The 18,234-nt window shown below is 37.0% G+C and overlaps 1 protein-coding gene across 2 annotated transcripts in view; it reads right to left on the bottom strand.

Annotated features, from left to right (window-relative positions):
- Positions 1-3,194: 3,194 nt before the first annotated feature.
- Positions 3,195-18,234, bottom strand: part of LOC126284110 (uncharacterized) — a 91,533-nt gene continuing 76,493 nt past the window's right edge. The window contains exons 8-11 of one of the 2 annotated variants that reach the window (XM_049982770.1): positions 16,029-16,212; positions 10,143-10,276; positions 4,574-4,771; positions 3,195-4,412 (exon numbers count right to left, since the gene is read on the bottom strand). In XM_049982770.1, coding sequence (XP_049838727.1) covers positions 4,359-4,412; positions 4,574-4,771; positions 10,143-10,276; positions 16,029-16,212 — 570 coding nt within the window. In that variant the 3' untranslated portion in view covers positions 3,195-4,358. Of the gene's footprint in view, positions 4,413-4,573; positions 4,772-10,142; positions 10,277-16,028; positions 16,216-18,234 lie in introns of both variants that reach the window. The other variant, XM_049982769.1, reaches the window with a different exon arrangement.

An 18,234-nucleotide genomic window follows, 5' to 3' on the forward strand; every position in this document is an offset into this window, starting at 1 on the left:
GAAACATATGCTGGCACTGAGCCAGAAGGCCATTTCAACAGTATACCACTGGCTAAGAAGCTACTAGAAGACAAGGGAGATAGCTGGAATGCTCTGGAAAAACAAGGAGGAAATCCCCAAAGAGTTCTTACCCAATCAGCAAAGACCTCAATATTCTTCTTTGTTTGGCTTCCAAGAGAAATGTACACCAGTTTCATACTGCCCTAAAGTTAATCAAGCTGTTCTGCTGATATCTACATTACGTCATGGTGATACCATTGAAAAAGACACGAGATTAACTGAAACCAGAAATTGTAACTTTTGTACAATACGACAAAGATTGGAGTTGATTTACTTGATCAAAAAAGATGTGTTGCGAAACACTCATAGGTGGTCTATGGTTGTTTCCTATAATTTACTTAATGTTTCTGCCATGAACGCACTGTGTATATACCTAACAAATTCTAGGACACCCAAACCTTTTGAAAAGAATGCAGTTTCTGCAGAGGTTGGCCTGGGAAATCATAAAATCTCAAATTCAGTACAGATCAGCCGTCCCTCAAATTCCCATTGAATTATGGCGGCATGCACATGGTGTCATAAATATAAAAAAATGGATGCGTTTGCCTCATTTTCATACTGTATGTGTTAACTTTCTCTTAAATAAATTATTGAATTCTTTTTTTTTTTTTTTGAAATGTGTTTTATTTCCATCCCTATACATATACAAACATAGAAAAAGCAACTAAAAAACATTTGATACTCATTTCAATGTGTTATTAAGAAACACAAATGGGAGATAGGAGTCCCTCACGCCCCTAACCCCGTAATGATACGGCACGCACCTACTGCATGGTTAAGAATAAAAAGAGGAATCTTCTGTACAGAGAATCGGCTTCAACATAAAAACAGTTTAGTTTATAATAAATACTCAAAGTCAGGTAATAAAATGTGACACCTGTCTAAATGAGAAGGTCTCTTGATGTCCAGTTTAAAGAACACTGTACCATTAATAATAAAACTGCATAAAACTGCTTTCGTTCTCAGTTTAAAAAAATATATACATAAAGTAGGATGCTTAGATCAACATCTTGTCTTCATAAAGGAACATCATGTTATGGTCATAAAGGATGCCATTTGGACATAATTGAAATGTTTACTAATTTGGGAAAGTACCCACAGAAGTTGGTAAATGAACAAAGCAATTTCCATGACAAAGCCTTTGTCGAAGTGGTGTCCGATTTGTTATGATCTCTCTTGCCAGCAGCTCGTGTCTATTGGTTAGCATCACTAACTGTAGATTATGAGCTCCCAGTTCAATTCCTGGCTGGGCTGGAGATTTCCTACAGCCCAGGACTGAGTGTTTGTCTTAATGATTTCATTTCATCTTCAACATGCAAGTTGCCAAAGTGGTGTCAAATAGAAACTTGCACCAGGCAGCCAAACAGGGTCGTCCAACCAATAATAGCATATGATCAATGATCATTTCTTTTCTCTGTTTTTTTTTCCCTTTTTACATTTGTTGAGGCTCCCTTTCCTATCAGCTCACACTTGGCTCACAGTAAGTTGATTTCTCAGTTCTTTCTTAACTGACTGTTTAGTTGGCACATGTGACAGCCAGCAGCTAGTGTGCAGTTGACAACTGCAGGCACGTCTCATTTATCCTGCTTCTAATTTACATCTAGCTTATCTATACATCTAAGTGATTAATTACTACCAAAGAGATAGAGAGGCTGGCCAGTACTTACCTCAGCTCAGTACAGCTGATAGAAACACAAAAAACAACGGAAATTTAAGTTCCTAGCTTTCGGAATAAATGTTCCTTCATCAGGGAGGAGAGAGGGGAAAGAAAGGGAAGAAGGGAAAGTGGATTTAGTTACTCACAACCCAGGTTATGAAGCAACAGGGAAAGGAAAACAGGGAAGGTAGCAAGGATGGAGGCATGGTTGTCAGAGGGAAGCCAAAGATATTCTACTGCAGGTACTGTGCCAGCTTCAAACCAAAGAGGATGCATACAGAAGTAAAGAGGTGTATAGTATAAAGATGTAGGATGGAAAGATGCATGAATGGCTAAAGAGGAAAGGGAAAGAGGAGAAGACTGAAAAGTAAATGGGAGTGAGGTTGTTTAACGTAGGTTCAGTCCAGGGGGATGGCGGGATGAAAGGATGTGCTGGAGTGCAAGTTCCCATCTCCGCAGTTCAGAGGGACTGGTGTTGGGTGGGAGAAGCCAAATGGCACATACAGTGTAGCAGGTTCCTAGGTCCCTAGAATTATGCTGGAGGGCATGCTCCACTACTGGGTATTGGACATCTCCTAGGCGGACAGTTCGTCTGTGTTCGTTCTTGCGCTCAGCCAGTTTAGTTGTTGTCATACCAATGTAAAAGGCTGTGCCATCTAAGTGATTACTCTGCTATTCACAATTAAGTGCCTGGCAGAGGGTTCAATGAACCACCTTCAGTCTGTCTTTCTACCGTTCCACTCTCGGGTGGCGACCGGGGTAAAAAACAAGCAATCACTTAAATCTACTCCAGGATTTAAGGTTTTTTACAACTTTTCACTTTGGGAAGTTTTTCTTTCAGTCACTTTTACATTGTGAATATTTTAATCTTATATTTGTGATTTAAGAGTAAAGAGCCCGATACTATTATGTAGTTAACCACAGTTTTCAGTTTCAACAGTCAGTGAGCTGATATGTTTGTAGGGAGTGTCTCTTTGTACCTATTGAATTGACAAGTTACTTTGGAACATATTCAAGTATGTATAGTCGCTTACAGATATAATTTGATTTGGGATTTAGTTTTCTAGTATTTTACTACCACCTTTCTCTTTATTTGCCAACAGATAATCTGATGACGACTTGGTAATGCTGTGAAAAGAGTAATTGTAGGTTTCGAATGACAGGCTGAAATACATTAGTATTAGTAGTAGCGATGATATTAATAATGTGTGTTTTAGGCAACCATTAGCAACCTCAATTAGTCTCTCTCCCCTCAACCTGGTTGCAGTCGTTTATCAAATCATCTTCATCTGTTTGTACCTTCCTTGTGTGTTTCAGACTTCACTTCATACCCCTGTAATTGAATTTGTTTTAATTCTTATTTTTGCTGGGGATATTTCACACTGAATAATAGTTTATGAAGTTTTTCATAGTATGTCAGATGATACAAAAATACAGAACGTTTCAGGAATTTGAAATGAAAATTTAAATACCATACTACTTTAAAGAAATCATGCTATATATTATCAGGATCTAACACAATGAAATATATATGGCATTTTTCAGAACCAATTATACAAATTTAAATTGTTGCAAAACACAATTTCATATAAACCACATTATAAAACATTTAACATAGCAACTGCAAAACTAAGTTTAAAAATAGCAGCACACTTTTACATCAACATCCTTAGGAGGTTTTGACTTAATTTATTTTCCTCTTGCTGTATACATACAAAAATAGGAAAATATACAAGGATAGTTTCATTTTAAAATGTTGTTTGTAACAAGTAATTTTCAACATAGGGATTCATTTAACACACACACACCAGTAGTACAAAATTACATTCTGAGTAAACATTTTGGACATTATAACAATGCACTAGTGTAGCACCTCATTAATACATTTTCACTTGAAACTAAATACTTACACACAGTTTTGAGTTAACAATGTAATAAACATTCTATAGAAAAAAAGGAAAATGTAATTACGAATAAATGATGTATAACACCTGGCTAATTGTAACAATAAAATGCAATTCATTTTAAAATGACAAACTTCACACTAAACCAGAACAGATATTTTACTTAAAATACACAATACACTGTTTTATCTTTAAACTAATGGTTTAATAACAAAGCACTAAATGGAATGCCTCTTGTAAGCAGCCATTTCTGTATTGTTCAAACAAAACGACAGAATTATGAATTGAATTTAAAACTAGCACACTTTACTTTCAGTTGCTATTTTGAAATAAATTTTGCCATGGAAGTCAGTTGTTTCAGATAATCACATTTTTTGTGATTATGACATTCAGTCAAACATAGCACAGAATCAGATAGGAACATTGATCCATTTTGCTACTTCAGCCAATTTCTTTGCATACAAGAAATCACTGTAAGACACAGTCATGTGTCTCAATAAGCTTTCATTTTATTTTTATAGTAATACATGCTTACTGCATGGAAGGCAAAATGTGAACCTAAATTCAGATACTTAAGTGGGTACAAAAATCTTTTCCCCAGAAACAATCTTCTGCACACCTCAGTAACATAACATAATGATAGCTCATACTGTAGCACTGTTCTTAGCGCTGTTAATTTCACACATTCTAAACCGATACAAACTGACATTTGCACATGATTTAAAAAATTATCTTCTCTACATATCTTGGTCTCCAACACTTTGCAGCAAATATTCACGATAAAGTTCTTGCTGAAAAATAAAAAAAAGTTTAAAATTAAACAAAATATGATTTAAATATTAAAAAATCTGTAGTTTCAACATCAACAAATGTACCTTTCTTGCTTTCTGACAATATAATGCAGTAAATAATTGGAACAAATGACAAAAATATAACTAGCTTATTATCTTACCTTCCGAACTGCAACTACCTTATCCACATGGTTCCTGACATCCGTGAAGTAATTTTTCTGCTTACGTGACAAAGTTGGACGAAGACCAATAGACCATTTAGTCAGGAAGAAGAGAGAAACTGACATCAGGACAAAAACTATAAGTAGCTTCCACTGATGATGCTCTGGGACAAATGACCACAGCATACGTACTGGTGACTGCAAAAAAGGAAACAACTTATAAAAATCAGAGACATGCAGTTTTACATATCATCTCATGAATTACCTGTGATGATCAAGTCTACAAAAGTTGCAGAACTGACATGGAATATCATGAAACAACACTGTCACCCGTCTACATAAGCACCAGTATTTGTGATTTTTTCTTTTTTTGGGGTGGGGTGGGAGGGGGGCGGGGGATGGGGTGGGGTGGGGAGCGAATGGGCAATAAAGGAAACATGTAAATGAAAAGCTATGCACATTTGTTGCAGTGTTTAGGGTATATGGTGTTGACCCCAAAATGTTTTCCCCTTTTGTGCAGAGAGAACAGAAGCAGCAACCGTGTGTTGTAAATGTGCAGAGTGTGTCACACTCGCATCACATATTCTATGACAGCTGTTTTATATTAACGTCACCCTTTGCTGAATAAGACAGCAGATTTCAGTTTGAGACTACATAGCATATGTTATTTAACAATGATACTGATGGCACCATTTGCTGACGATCACTGATTCTACTACTGCTCTTCAATGTTTGTACTACTTCCATTAGCAATTTAGCTAAAAATAAATTTAAAGAACTAGATGTAGTCGACTAATCTACTTTGGTCACACTACTAACTGTAGGTTAGCATGTTGCCTGTCGCCATCTGATTTTATTATGAAGCCTCCAAAAATCAACGCTACAGCAACATGAGAGATATACATACACTTATACAAGGAGAGAGAGTGTTAAGGATAGTGGTAGTGGTGGTGGGGGTGAGGGAGTGTGTAACACTGTTTCCAAAACTGGAGATGAGGGGGCAGTACCTGCCCTACTCTCACGACGATGAAAAAAAAAAAAAAAAAAAAAAAAAAAAAAAAAAAAAAAAAAAAAAAAAAACCAAATTATTAGTAAACAGTCACGTACAGAAATGAATAGGTAGTGTGTGCTGAATCCCTCCATGTGACAGAATTTAATGAATATACCTGTCATTGGGATGTCAAACTAAAAATGGTCAATGTAAATTGCAGGAGCAGCTAGTCCATTTACTAAATTGTACCCTGTTTCTATTTTTAATTCCATAAGGTTTGACACTCCAGAATGAATGTTTGGCTTTGCAGAGGTGTGCGCACTGATATGAAACTTTCTGGAGATTAAATCTGTGTGCCAGGGTTTTCGCCTTTCATAGCTAAGTGCTCTATCAACTGAGTTACCCAAGCACAACTCACGACCCATCCTTATAGTAGGTAGGAGATAAGGTACTGGTGAAAGTAAAGGTCTCATACCTGTGAGAATGGGTTGTGAATCGTGCTTAGGTAGTTTGGATGGTACAGCTCTTGCCTGAAAGGGCAAGTCCAGCACACAGTTTTAATCTGCCAGAAAGTTTCAAGTTTGGTGCTGATTACACAGTTATTCGAATTAATGGTAATTTTGCAAAGAAGTACAAATTGGCGAATTGCAAGTCTTGGCACAAGAAAAATAGCACCAATTTCAGCCCTTTGGTGTATGAATATCAAGTGTGCCAACAGTCTAGTAGTAGGGGCACAGCACCCAGAGTAAGTCGTCCTTTCTGCACTATGTGGCCATATCTTATCACTTGAGAGATATGCTTGCCTCTGGCTCATGTGGAATGATAGTTAGGGTCAGTTCCTTTCCACTCTCCTCCCCCCCCCCCCCCCCCCCAATTTTGGTACCGAGCCAGGGGGTGGGAGAGTCCTTTCAGTGTATAAACTTGAATGTGAATGTTAAAAACTATAAAACCACCAACCAAGATGCAGATGTAAGATATTTGTTGGAGGCTGTGGCAACATATGAGCATGTTTTCCACGCAAGCTAAGCCTTCCTCATCATTGTTATCGTTGTTGTATATTCCACTTCATAAATTCTTTTTATGTCCTTGCTACATTACTCTGTGGGTTACTAGCAAATAAAAAGGAAATGCTTTTCCTGTGGGACTTATAAAAAGTATGTGTATATGAGAAAGAGAGAGAGAGAGAGAGAGAGAGAGAGAGAGAGAGAGAGAGAGAGAGAGAGAGGAAATTCATCATAACATCTTTATTTCCTAATAATATTTTTACACCAAATTTTGATCACCTTCAAAATATTCTCCAGTGACCACAACACACTTAACAGTTTTTAAATTCCCTCATCCGGATGTTCTTTATGCCTTCCAGTGATTTTTGTTTTACCTCCTCCACAGTGGCAAAACACTTTCCTTCTATGTCCCTTATGAGTCTGGGGGACAAAAATAAATCACAGGAGGCTAGATTTGGTGAGTAAGGGGGTGGACAATCTGTGCCATGCTGTAGAGGGTGTTGTGGGATGGCAAACTGCCATGATAGAAGAACCAATTGCCTGTTCGCCAAATACCTGCCCTTTTCTTCCGAATACTCTATCTCAATCTTTTGAAAACCTGTAAGTAGAACTCCTGGTTGACAGTTTTACCGGAGGGGAGGGAGGGGGGGTGGGGGGGGGGGACAAATGAACTCTGCATGCACAACACCTCTGCAATCGAAGAATCAATTGAGCATTGTCTTTGTGTTCGACTTCCCTTGATGAGCTATTTTGGGATGAGGAGAGCCACTTGTCTTCCACTGGCTTCATTGCTGCTTTGTTTCGGGGTCATATCAATAGCACTACGATTCATCACCTGTAATCAATCATCTTGGAAAAACATTCAGCGTCCTCTTTGAGCTGATTTTGAAGCTCAAGACATGCCTGAAGTCGATGCTCCCTTTGCTCGTGTACAAGAAGACAAGGGGCAAATTTGGCAGCAACCCTTCTCATGTGCAAATCCTCAGATAAAACAATCTGAATTGAACTCCATTATATTCCAGACATCTCACAGAGTTTATCAATAGTTCGGCAACAGTTTTCATGAGTAAGTGCATCGATTTTGTCGACATTTTCGTCACCTCTTGGTGCTGATGGCGCCCTGAATGAGGTTGGTCTTCAATTGGCATACCTCCATTTTTAAAATGTGAAAACCACTTGTAGACTCTGGTTTTACTTATTGTAGCAGCCCCATAAGCATTACAATAGTTTCCGCAGCCTATTTCCCCAACTCTGCTGCTCTCAACAATCTGTCGTCACATTTTCGCCAAAATTGAAAAAGTTGTTTTACTAATCTTGGGTGAACAAATGCAATCACAGGAACACAAATTCACACACTGACTCAGGTGGCGTAATCTTAACGGACACCTGGTCGATTAATGGGTTGCCCCACCCTCCCACCCCACCACAGCCCAATTCCCATTCATTTTGGACACCCCCTTGTATATGGGGGGGGGGGGGGGGCAGCACAGGTGCCCCACGTTTTGTTTCGTTTAAATGTTATGCACTCCTTTCTGATGGCTAGGTGCTACAATCAATCTAGATTATATGGTTCTCTTAAGTCATATTCCATTTTGTTTACACCACCTAAGACACTAATACATTTCTTCTGTTTCTTTTCTTATTAATATAATATATAATAATGATGATGATAAAGGTAGAAAAAGAACATTATTTTCAGTATATCCATTGTGGATGATGAACTGCAACTGTGATTTAAATTGGCGTTTATTTGGAAATAAATATGCAACCAGTCGTTTTTTTACGATTTATTCAACCATGAACATGCCTGCAGGCTCATTCAGATGGAGGTGTTACAAGAACTTTTCATTAAATGCTATTCATTAAATGCTAATTGCAGTCCTGGTGCTGCTGACGGAAATTTAGTAGTCAGTGACAAAAGTTTTCCGAATCTAAAAGTTTTTTATGTTTTAGCTATGTACACAAATAAGCACAGTATTTAGCTACACTTGGTGTTACACTGGCTCACAGGATGTAAACATTTGATGTGTTTACAAAAAATATGGATATGACAGATATTGCACTTTACCATGCAACAGTCTTTGGCAAGAGATGCATTGTATTATAATTCAAATGTTAATAGTACAGGTTTTACATTTCATTAAATGTTGCTAGCTGCATACAAAAGGCAAACAGCCAGAGGTGAATACTTCATCCATAATTAAAAACTTTTTCTAATTTACAGAATACCATAGTCGTTATTACACACCAAGAAGATTTATGCAGGAAGATGAATTACTGAATGAACATACTGAGACACAACAAAACCTTTTCTTCCAGAATTTCCAAACAGAAACGGCAATAATTTACAAAATGTTTTTAATTATGTATTAAATATTCACCTCTAGCTGTTTACCTTTTGTATGCAACTATCAACATTTATTGAAATGTAAAATGTGTACTAGTAACATTTGTATCATATTACAATGCATCTCTTGCCAAAGCTTATTATGTATTAAGTTCAGTATCTGTCATATCCATATTCTTTGTAAAAACATCGAATGTTTACATCCTGTGAGCCAGAGTAAAACCAATACTGTGTTTATTTGCGTACATAGCTTAATAATGCACATTATAAGAAGCAATCTGATGTGAATGCCACAAGGCAGTGCACTGTAAGAACCTAAAACATAAAAAACTTTCAGATTCATAAATGGTTCATAACTGATTACTAAATTTCTGTTACTTCTTCCAGCAACACCAGCACTGCATCTAACTGCACTTAGTCCACAGCATAATGTTCTTTTAACACCTCCATCTGAAGATGAGCCTGCAGTGGCTTGAAATGATGTTCATGGTTGAATAAACTGTAAAAAAGCTACTGCTTCCATATTTATTATCAGATAAATGCCAAAAAGAAAATACTAATGGCCTTTTGACTGATCCATGAAACTACTGCTATCTTTCTGAATTGATATTCTGTTTATTGATACCTTTATCTTCAACTGAAATCTCCAGGTGTTATAGAAATAGAAGTTCTAAGAGCAGAATCTACATTTTGGGCTTTCATATTGGTCACCATAAGATCTTCAGGTTAGAAGAAACAATTCAAGGCTCACGAGCATAAAAGGATCTCATCTCTATATATCTTTTTGTGATTCATTCTTCAATCACTTTTCATTCACAACAATCAGCATCACACTAAACTATAAATTCAGAATTCCCAAACCCCTCTAGATTTAAAACTCATATTTTTCGGAATATTTGCTATTTACATTGTTGAGACAGTACAGCCAATCATTGTGAGAGTGTGTGCAAGGTGTACAATATTAAATCCAGATGTGTTAATGCAGAAGATGCCTGTGAGCTGTATCAGCTGCAATGTATTGACATGTCAAGAGCCTGAGCGAAGCAATTGGCTAAAGTAAGTTAATACATTACAAACATTTAATGGGATAAATGATGCAGAAATAGCTACCAATAAAATTGTACTAAGAATAAAACGGAATCAAAGGAAAAGGCAACCTGTAAGCAAGTCAAGAGATGGAACAATATACCAGTATCACTATTTTGTAACACACAAATGAATACCAACCATGTAGTGAAGTAAACTATCAGCTTTCTCACTGCCAATGAGAGATTTTATTCTCTTTTCTCCAAGTAGTGATATCACCATGTTAACAAAAAGAAGAAATGGAACAAATGCTGCTGTAGAGCCCAATAAGAAAGCTGAAATCAAAGGAAAAGGCAACCTGTAAGCAAGTCAAGAGATGGAATAATATACCAGTATCACTATTTTGTAACTTTGGAACAAACAATGTTAAATAAGACCGCTATGCTTATCAAATTGGACACACAATTTCCAGAATTTTACTTGAAATAATACAAACTATATCTCAAGCAAATGTAACACTAATTACGATAGACTTCCTCTCTCTCAACAATAAAATAACAACAAAAATAATTTTTAAAAAATATTAGTAACTGGGTAGATTAAGAAGCAGTGGTGGCTGAAGAACATACATATAAAAGGTATTACAGTTTGCAAACTTTAGTGGCTCCTTCTGGCAGAAGGGTTGAGGGGGAAGGAAGAAGAGTGAAGGGAAAGGACTGGTGAGGCTTAAGAAAAGGGGTAGAGATCTGAAAAGTAGCCCAGAACCACAGGTCAGTGGAGACTTACCGGACGTAATGTGAAGAGTCTTTCCTTACCGGACAGGATGAGAAGGAAAGACTTCTCATCCTGTGTGGTAAGTCTCTCCTGACCCAGGGTTCTCTGAGACTTTTCTGAACTCACCCCTTTTCCTAAACCTGTTTCATCCCTCTTCCTTCCCCTTCAACCCTTCCGCCAGGAGAAGGAGCCACTGACTCCAAAAGTTATTCAAACTTTAATATCTTTCATATGCGAGTTCACTCATCATCACTTCGTGAGTAGGTTTTTTTTCTATACAATTACATACATTCTGAATAAAATACTGAATCTAAAAAGACCTAACCTAAATTATATTACTCTACCTTGTCTTTCACATGATCACAAGTTTATGACGACTTTTCCTCTTCCTCAACTGTGGGTGACATTTTACTCTGATGTATAGTGGTGATATTTATTTTGGCTTTTCTTTGTGATAGATTGTGGAAGAGCAGCTGGTTGAAGATTTGCAAATATAAATAAACAAGCCTGTGGCTGTAAGAATGGTTTTTACATTCTTTACTGCATAATCGATTTTGGGACTACCAGTCCCATCTCCGGATGCGCCTTATAGTACACATCTAATTGACGTTAGGTTTTGGATATAATAGAGGGAAACATTCCAAGTGGGAAAAATATATCTAAAAACGAAGATGATGTAACTTACCAGACAAAAGCGTTGGTATGTTGACACAACACACATATAAACACAAACACACACAAAAAATTCAAGCTTTCGCAACCCACGGTTGCTTCATCAGGAAAGAGGGAAGGAGAGAGAAAGACGAAAGGATGTGGGTTTTAAGGGAGAGGGTAAGGAGTCATTCCAATCCCGGGAGCGGAAAGACTTACTTTAGGGGGGAAAAAGGACAGGTACAGTATACACACCACACACATCCATCCGCACATATACAGACACAAGCAGACATTTGTATAGGCAAAGAGTTCCCCCCCTTCCCCCCCCCCCCCCCCCCCTCCCAGAACCGCAGATGGCTATCATCAATGGTTAGCAAACATGTAGGACCTCTGTTCCCAGCAGCACATAAAATAACATGTCAGTGACTGACAGCAGACTAGTGTGGCTGTGATCCTGGGAAAAATATCTAATACTGATTACATATATGCTATAAGGTGCATCCGAAGATGGTAATGGTAGTTGCCCCCTGGTGGAGAATGTGGTGAAGCTGTACCAGCCTAGTGTGATAACAGGGTAATAAGAGGGATGCTTCTTTCCAGCCGCTTCATGTGGTTGATTGGAGAATCAGGGCCTTGTGTGAATACAGTATAAGAGGTCTGTTTGTGGATTAGCTTTGGAGGGCAGTGCACAACTGTGAAAACCTTAGCAATAACTTCAGCACACTGGGAAAAGGATCGCTCATCAAGTAGAGGGACTGCTCATCAAGCAGATCTGCCTTACACAGGTGGCTAGACTATTTGGCAGAAACTTTTTAGTGTGGAAGGGATGCCAGTCATTCCAGTAGAGGTACAGTTGATGGGTGGCAAGCTTTATATAAATGAAGAGTTTTATGGAGCTGTTCAAGAACTAGGTATTAACATCAAAGAAGGTGACATGCACAACTGAAGAGTACCAAGTGAACAGAAGGCACTGAGGCAGTAGAGAAATGAGAATTAAGAGTTCTCGGCCTGTATCCAGACCGTGAAGACATCATCAATAAACTTGAGCAGACAAGTCATATAGTATCTTCGGTAGTTATGGGGTCAATTCTCAAAACTCTGGCCCTCTTACTGCTTACACATTATAAAATACTAAAAATATGAGATCTTACTTCTCAAGTGGGTGCACGTATGTATAAAGTGTGCAATCCACAACAACATTGTTTTGTACCAATTCCTTTGTTATTGCTTTGGCTAACTCCGTGATAAGTTGTTTTGTTGTACGGCCAAATGAGCAGCAGTAATATAAAATAAACATTGGGCTAGGTGAAAAAAATTATTATGATCTGTGCAAGAAAATGATCCAGATTCCAAGCTAGCAGCGCAATCTCACATCAAGACAGTTATCTACGAGATTGTTAGTAATCAAAAAAGTGGGTGGCAAGGATATGACGTATCTGTGATGTTTAATGCTTTGAGTGGTTCATTACTGTGGGATAATACTTGTACGTGGCAACAGTGATATAATAAAAGTTTATTTTGTTATTGTTTAATTAAACAGTGTTTTAGCTCACTTAATGTAAGTTTATTTTATCATTGTTGAAGTAAACAAAGTATTTACCTTAGTAATATAAAGACAGCATATGTAAAAAGTGTGCCCCATACCTGCGAGTGTTATGAGGGTTAACTTTGATTTACTTCTTTATATTTCACAAAGCAATGTTTTGTTTCAGTTCAGCTTGCAAGTGGCAGTCTAAAATAATATTTTTCTTTTGAACACAGATCTTCACATTTTGCCATTTTAAAAAATTATTACGATTTTTTTCTCAGAACCTGTCACTGAATTTCACTTAATATTTTATACTGTCTAAAACAAAACAAAGCTCCACTGGAGTTAATGTTGGAAATGCAGAAAAGGTGACAAATTGTCCCACAACTATCTTAGCTAATGTGCATTAGCATTCACTTAGAAGTCCACATTTATAAACACAGGACAACAATATTGCTATAAAATAAAAATAAGTAAATGTAAATTGAAAGCTATGAATTATATTAAAGACAGAGAGAAACTACACATACCAATACATTAGAACCATACCAAGAACACAGAAACAAGAGACTTACAGTAAATCTCAATTTCTTAGGAAAAAAAGTAACTGATGTGCAAAAAAAGTAGGAAAGGTAACTTCATGAAGTGCTTAGCTAGTATGTAATGGGCGAATTGCGGGAAGACTACTGACTGAGAAAGAGTAGTGAACATGAGCAAATGCTATCTGCAACAGAGAAGGAAGGAGACTGTAAAATACTTAAATCGTCTGTAAAATGAATTAGAGAGTCCTGTTTGGTGGAACATTTATGAGTAGGATATCCTATTACATACAGAATCTCTGCAAAAACTATCACATTCACCATGAACATGAGTTTCTTTCGAAATCCATTATGATACTATGATGAAATTATATATAAGTGACTAATGCACAGAATTACAGTGTTGCCACTAATATGTCTTTTGAGATTCCTGCTTGTGTGTTAGAAACAGCTTTAGCAAAGTATTATAGTTATATAAAAATATTACACCAACTTTTATCTCAGATACATGTACTGTTTCGTGCTATACAATAAGAGCATGCTATATACTTAGGTTCAAGCATCAGATACTGAGACTACTATTCTTTAGAAAATGACATCATGAACTACATTCTCAACTGATAAACCATTAAACGGGCTCAACATAGTGAGTGCAATGTGAAAAACTGTTTTAAGCATACAACTGCCACTGAGACCAGAATAAAAGGCTATACTCACCATATATGTGGGTTTTCAATTGGACTGAGAAAGCGTTAAAAACTAATGCTAAATCTTCTGTAGCCAAAAGTAAAATGGCGACATTCTTAGATCACTAACTCTTTCTTGTGGATTCATGCATATGTAACTATGGCATGCTATCTGCATTTGAAAAAACATCATGAAAATGAATGGCTGTTGAAGTATCTACATGTACAGTACCATATTAGATAGAGAAACACTGCCAGAGCTGGGGTGCTACTGAAGTATGAAGATGGCTGCACGATACACTCTGCAGGCAGAAAGAGAGAAAGAGAGAAAAAGAAAGAAAGAGAGAGAGAGAGAGAGAGAGAGAGAGAGAGAGAGAGAGAGAGAGAGAGCAGTGTTCTGTCACCTGGCAACGTTGGAGTTTGCTCCACATGAAGACTTGTGCTCCGACAGTCCTTCTAACTCTCCTTTCAAAATATTGTGTACGTTCTGAAAACTATAGTCACTACTTGTTAATGTAATACTTGTTAGGTTTGCTTTGTGCCACCCAGAATGAATCCACAATGGTTCAATAGCCTCAGAATACCTACACTAGAACAAAAATCAATTCTAAAGATCTACACACGCCCTGAAGTGTTGGCTACAGACAGATACAGATGCAGACAAATATGTACAAAGTACATCAGGCCCTAGTTGCTGTGCATAGCCTCACCACTGACTAGATAACTTCTGTAAACTTTACTTTAGCAGCTAATGTGCAAAAATTCGCATTCTCTTCTTACTGGAGTGTAGGTAAGTTATGATAATTATGTATTAATTTGGAAACAACAACATCTTTTAAGTTTTCAATAATATTTATATAAACTTCAGCAAAAATGGAATAACAACACAAAGGAAAAATGAAAGAAGTAACTGTGTTTGTTTGTGTCTTAATCAAGGATATCAAATGACATTTTTCCTCTGTCCCCAACACCTTACCACCCTTCATCTTTTCTCCCACCGTTGTTATTTCCTATGTGTTTTCCCTATGTCTTCTAAAGCTATGTATTTTATTGTGTTTTCTCACTTTTGTGTCCACTAGTCTTACACTGGTTGTTCAATAAACCAATTTCTTAAAACATAAGATGTCTGTTTCGCAATTCAAAACAGTGGCTAAGCTAACTTGTGCATGATCTGAGGAAAAATACTTGAAAAAATGCTATCTATACCATGATGATCCTCTTTAGGTTATCTCTCATAAATTTTCTCGTAACGCAAAAGAAACAGTAACAAGAATGCCAAATATAACACAATTATGGCAATGATGATAAATACACTGATTATATAGTTTTCTTCACTGATAAACCTGAATTTGTGCCTAGATCCTCATGACTCCTTTCAGTACATCATTTCAGTTGTCTTTGTGATACAGTAGCTCAAAAAACTTACTTTTTCCCTGGTGTGGTTCTCTTAACATCATTGTAAGATTTGTCTCTCAGTTTAGGGCTCTTATCTTTCATTATTAATTTGAGAAGCACAATATTATTAAAAAAAAACACCAGATTTAGAAGAGATAGAATAAAGAAAAATAAAAACGAGATGAGAATATTACCAAATTGATTGTATAAGCACAAGAAATAGATACTAAAAAAGAAACTTAAAAGTTGTGATAAACTGACTAATGTGATAAAGCAGAAGAAGGATCCCAATTTCTACCTGCATTGAAAGCTACAATATACTACAATAAATCCTGTACTATTTCATATTTATATACACAAAAAGCATACCCTACACACATACTTTTGTAAACATATCTGCTCAAAGAGAAAGCAATATGTGCAGTAAAAAAACTGAACAGCGTGCATTATACAGAAAGTATTACAAAGGCTATTACCGACACACATGCCTACAATTAAATAACTGTTTTACCACGGCCAGAAGTTCTGTAGTTGAAATTTCGATCTTCTTCATCTTTCTGGAGTCGTTCAGACACAAGCTTTGAAATAGCTTCACAGTCTTTCTCTAAAGTATTCAGTGTATTTTGTATAGTTTGATTAATAGTGCGTTCTATGTCTTTGCACACATTCTCAATTTGGTTGGCACATCTTGTCTGCTGCTGTAAAATGGTTGGCAGGGTGAATTTTACATTTACCCCCCAAGAGTTGACTATGTCTAAAATAACACTAAAAATTCTATTGGAAGGGAAACAAGAAACATTTTTCACATGTTATTTGGCAGGTAATTCTCAGGCTCTTAAGCGTGAGAGTATAGTTTATGATGCAAGCAGAGAGAAATTTCAGTAACATAACAATGCAAATTTTGAGCTGGATGCCTGTTATTTCCTCCCTTTTGCTTCCCTTTAATATTTTGGATTCTGAGTGTGCCTGATAATTTCTGTTTAGCATGTTCGTGGTATTTAGCCTTAATTTCACATTTTTTTTTTTTTTTTTTTAAATACAACTTGGCTATTTCTGTTCTGTATTTATGTTACAAGTGTCATCAACACCTGCTCTGAAATTGTCATCAATACCTGCTCTGAAATTTCAGGGAAAATTATGACAAAGTAAGTGCGTGTTCATTCTGTACCCCCCCCCCCCCCCCCCAGATTATGGTATAGTTGCTTAAGCCTTCCTTCCAAAGCCATTTTCATTAGTTAGAGTGTTAGAACTATGTAGTAAAAGTCTGTTGCTGTGTGTCTAAAACTTCAGCAGCAACAAACTTTTGTTGATATGCTCCACAGCACTCGAAAAAAGAAAAAGAGAGGAAAAGCAGTCAACATGCAAACAGACAGGGTGCACTCACATTAAAAAAAAAAAAAGTATTTATAATCAATATGATGTCATCTGATAACCATGAAGAAGATACCTTTTACAACTGTGACAAATGTATTTCACTGACTTCAAAGGTTCACTTTACTAGTGCTGCATGACTCACATAGTACTCAGAATTTGCACAAATTGGAAATACAACAGTTCTTTGACCTACACTCCTAATTTTTAATTCTTAAATTGGCTGACATGGAATTACAGGGGTCTATATTGTGTGTGTGTGTATGTATATATATATAAAATAGAAAGAAACTTCCACATGGGAAAAACATATTAAAAACAAAGATTCCAAGACTTACCAAGCGGGAAAGCGCCGGCAGACAGGCACAATGAACAAAACACACACACAGAATTACTAGCTTTCGCAACCGATGGTTGCAAAGAGTAAGGCAAAGAGGAAGGGCCTTACTCTTTGCCTTTAAATATGTCTGCTTGTGTCTGTGTATGTGCGGATGGATGTGTGTGTGTGTGTGTGTGTGTGTGTGTGTGTGTGTGTGTGTGTGTGTGTGTGTGTGTGCGTGCGTGTGCGCGCGCGCGCGAGTGTACACCTGTCCTTTTTTTCCCCTAAGGGAAGTCTTTCCGCTCCCGGGATTGGAATGACTCCTTACCCTCTCCCTTAAAACCCACATCCTTTCGTCTTTCCCTCTCCTTCCTGAAGAAGCAACCATCGGTTGCGAAAGCTAGTAATTCTGTGTGTGTGTTTGTGTGTTTTGTTCATGTGCCTGTCTGCCGGCGCTTTCCCGCTTGGTAAGTCTTGGAATCTTTGTTTTTAATATATTTTTCCCATGTGGAAGTTTCTTTCTATTTTATTTACATCATCATTAATTTGAACCCAACAATTAGGTTTGTTATTGTCTCTGTTGCATTTCGAAATCTTCTCTATCGTCTTACTTTCTCTTTTCGTTTGTACAAGAAGTTTCACTTTGTATTCATCTTCCATTTTTCCGTAATCTACCATACATTTTATCCTGCCTAATTATACTCAATAATACGTAATTTACTTCCAAACTATAACCTAAAATTTTCAACGCTTTCAACATAACCGCTGCTATAAAATCCATTGTTCCAAGTTTACAAACATTTCGTGTAAACTCGTGAATACTATTTCACAGCTTCAGTTCCTTTCACCCATTACACAACCATGTCAGTTTTTTCCAACAACTTTCGTTTTATTTCCTTTCCCGTTTTTCCCACATAACCGATCATTTTTTAGCAGCTTCCCACAGGTTTACACGTTATTATTTCTTCATCAAACAATTGTTAGTCTCATTCTCATAACCTGCCAGTACATAACCAGTCCTTTGAAT

This window comes from Schistocerca gregaria, chromosome 8 (genome assembly GCF_023897955.1).
Source record: "Schistocerca gregaria isolate iqSchGreg1 chromosome 8, iqSchGreg1.2, whole genome shotgun sequence".
NCBI classification, from domain to species: Eukaryota; Metazoa; Arthropoda; class Insecta; order Orthoptera; family Acrididae; genus Schistocerca; species Schistocerca gregaria.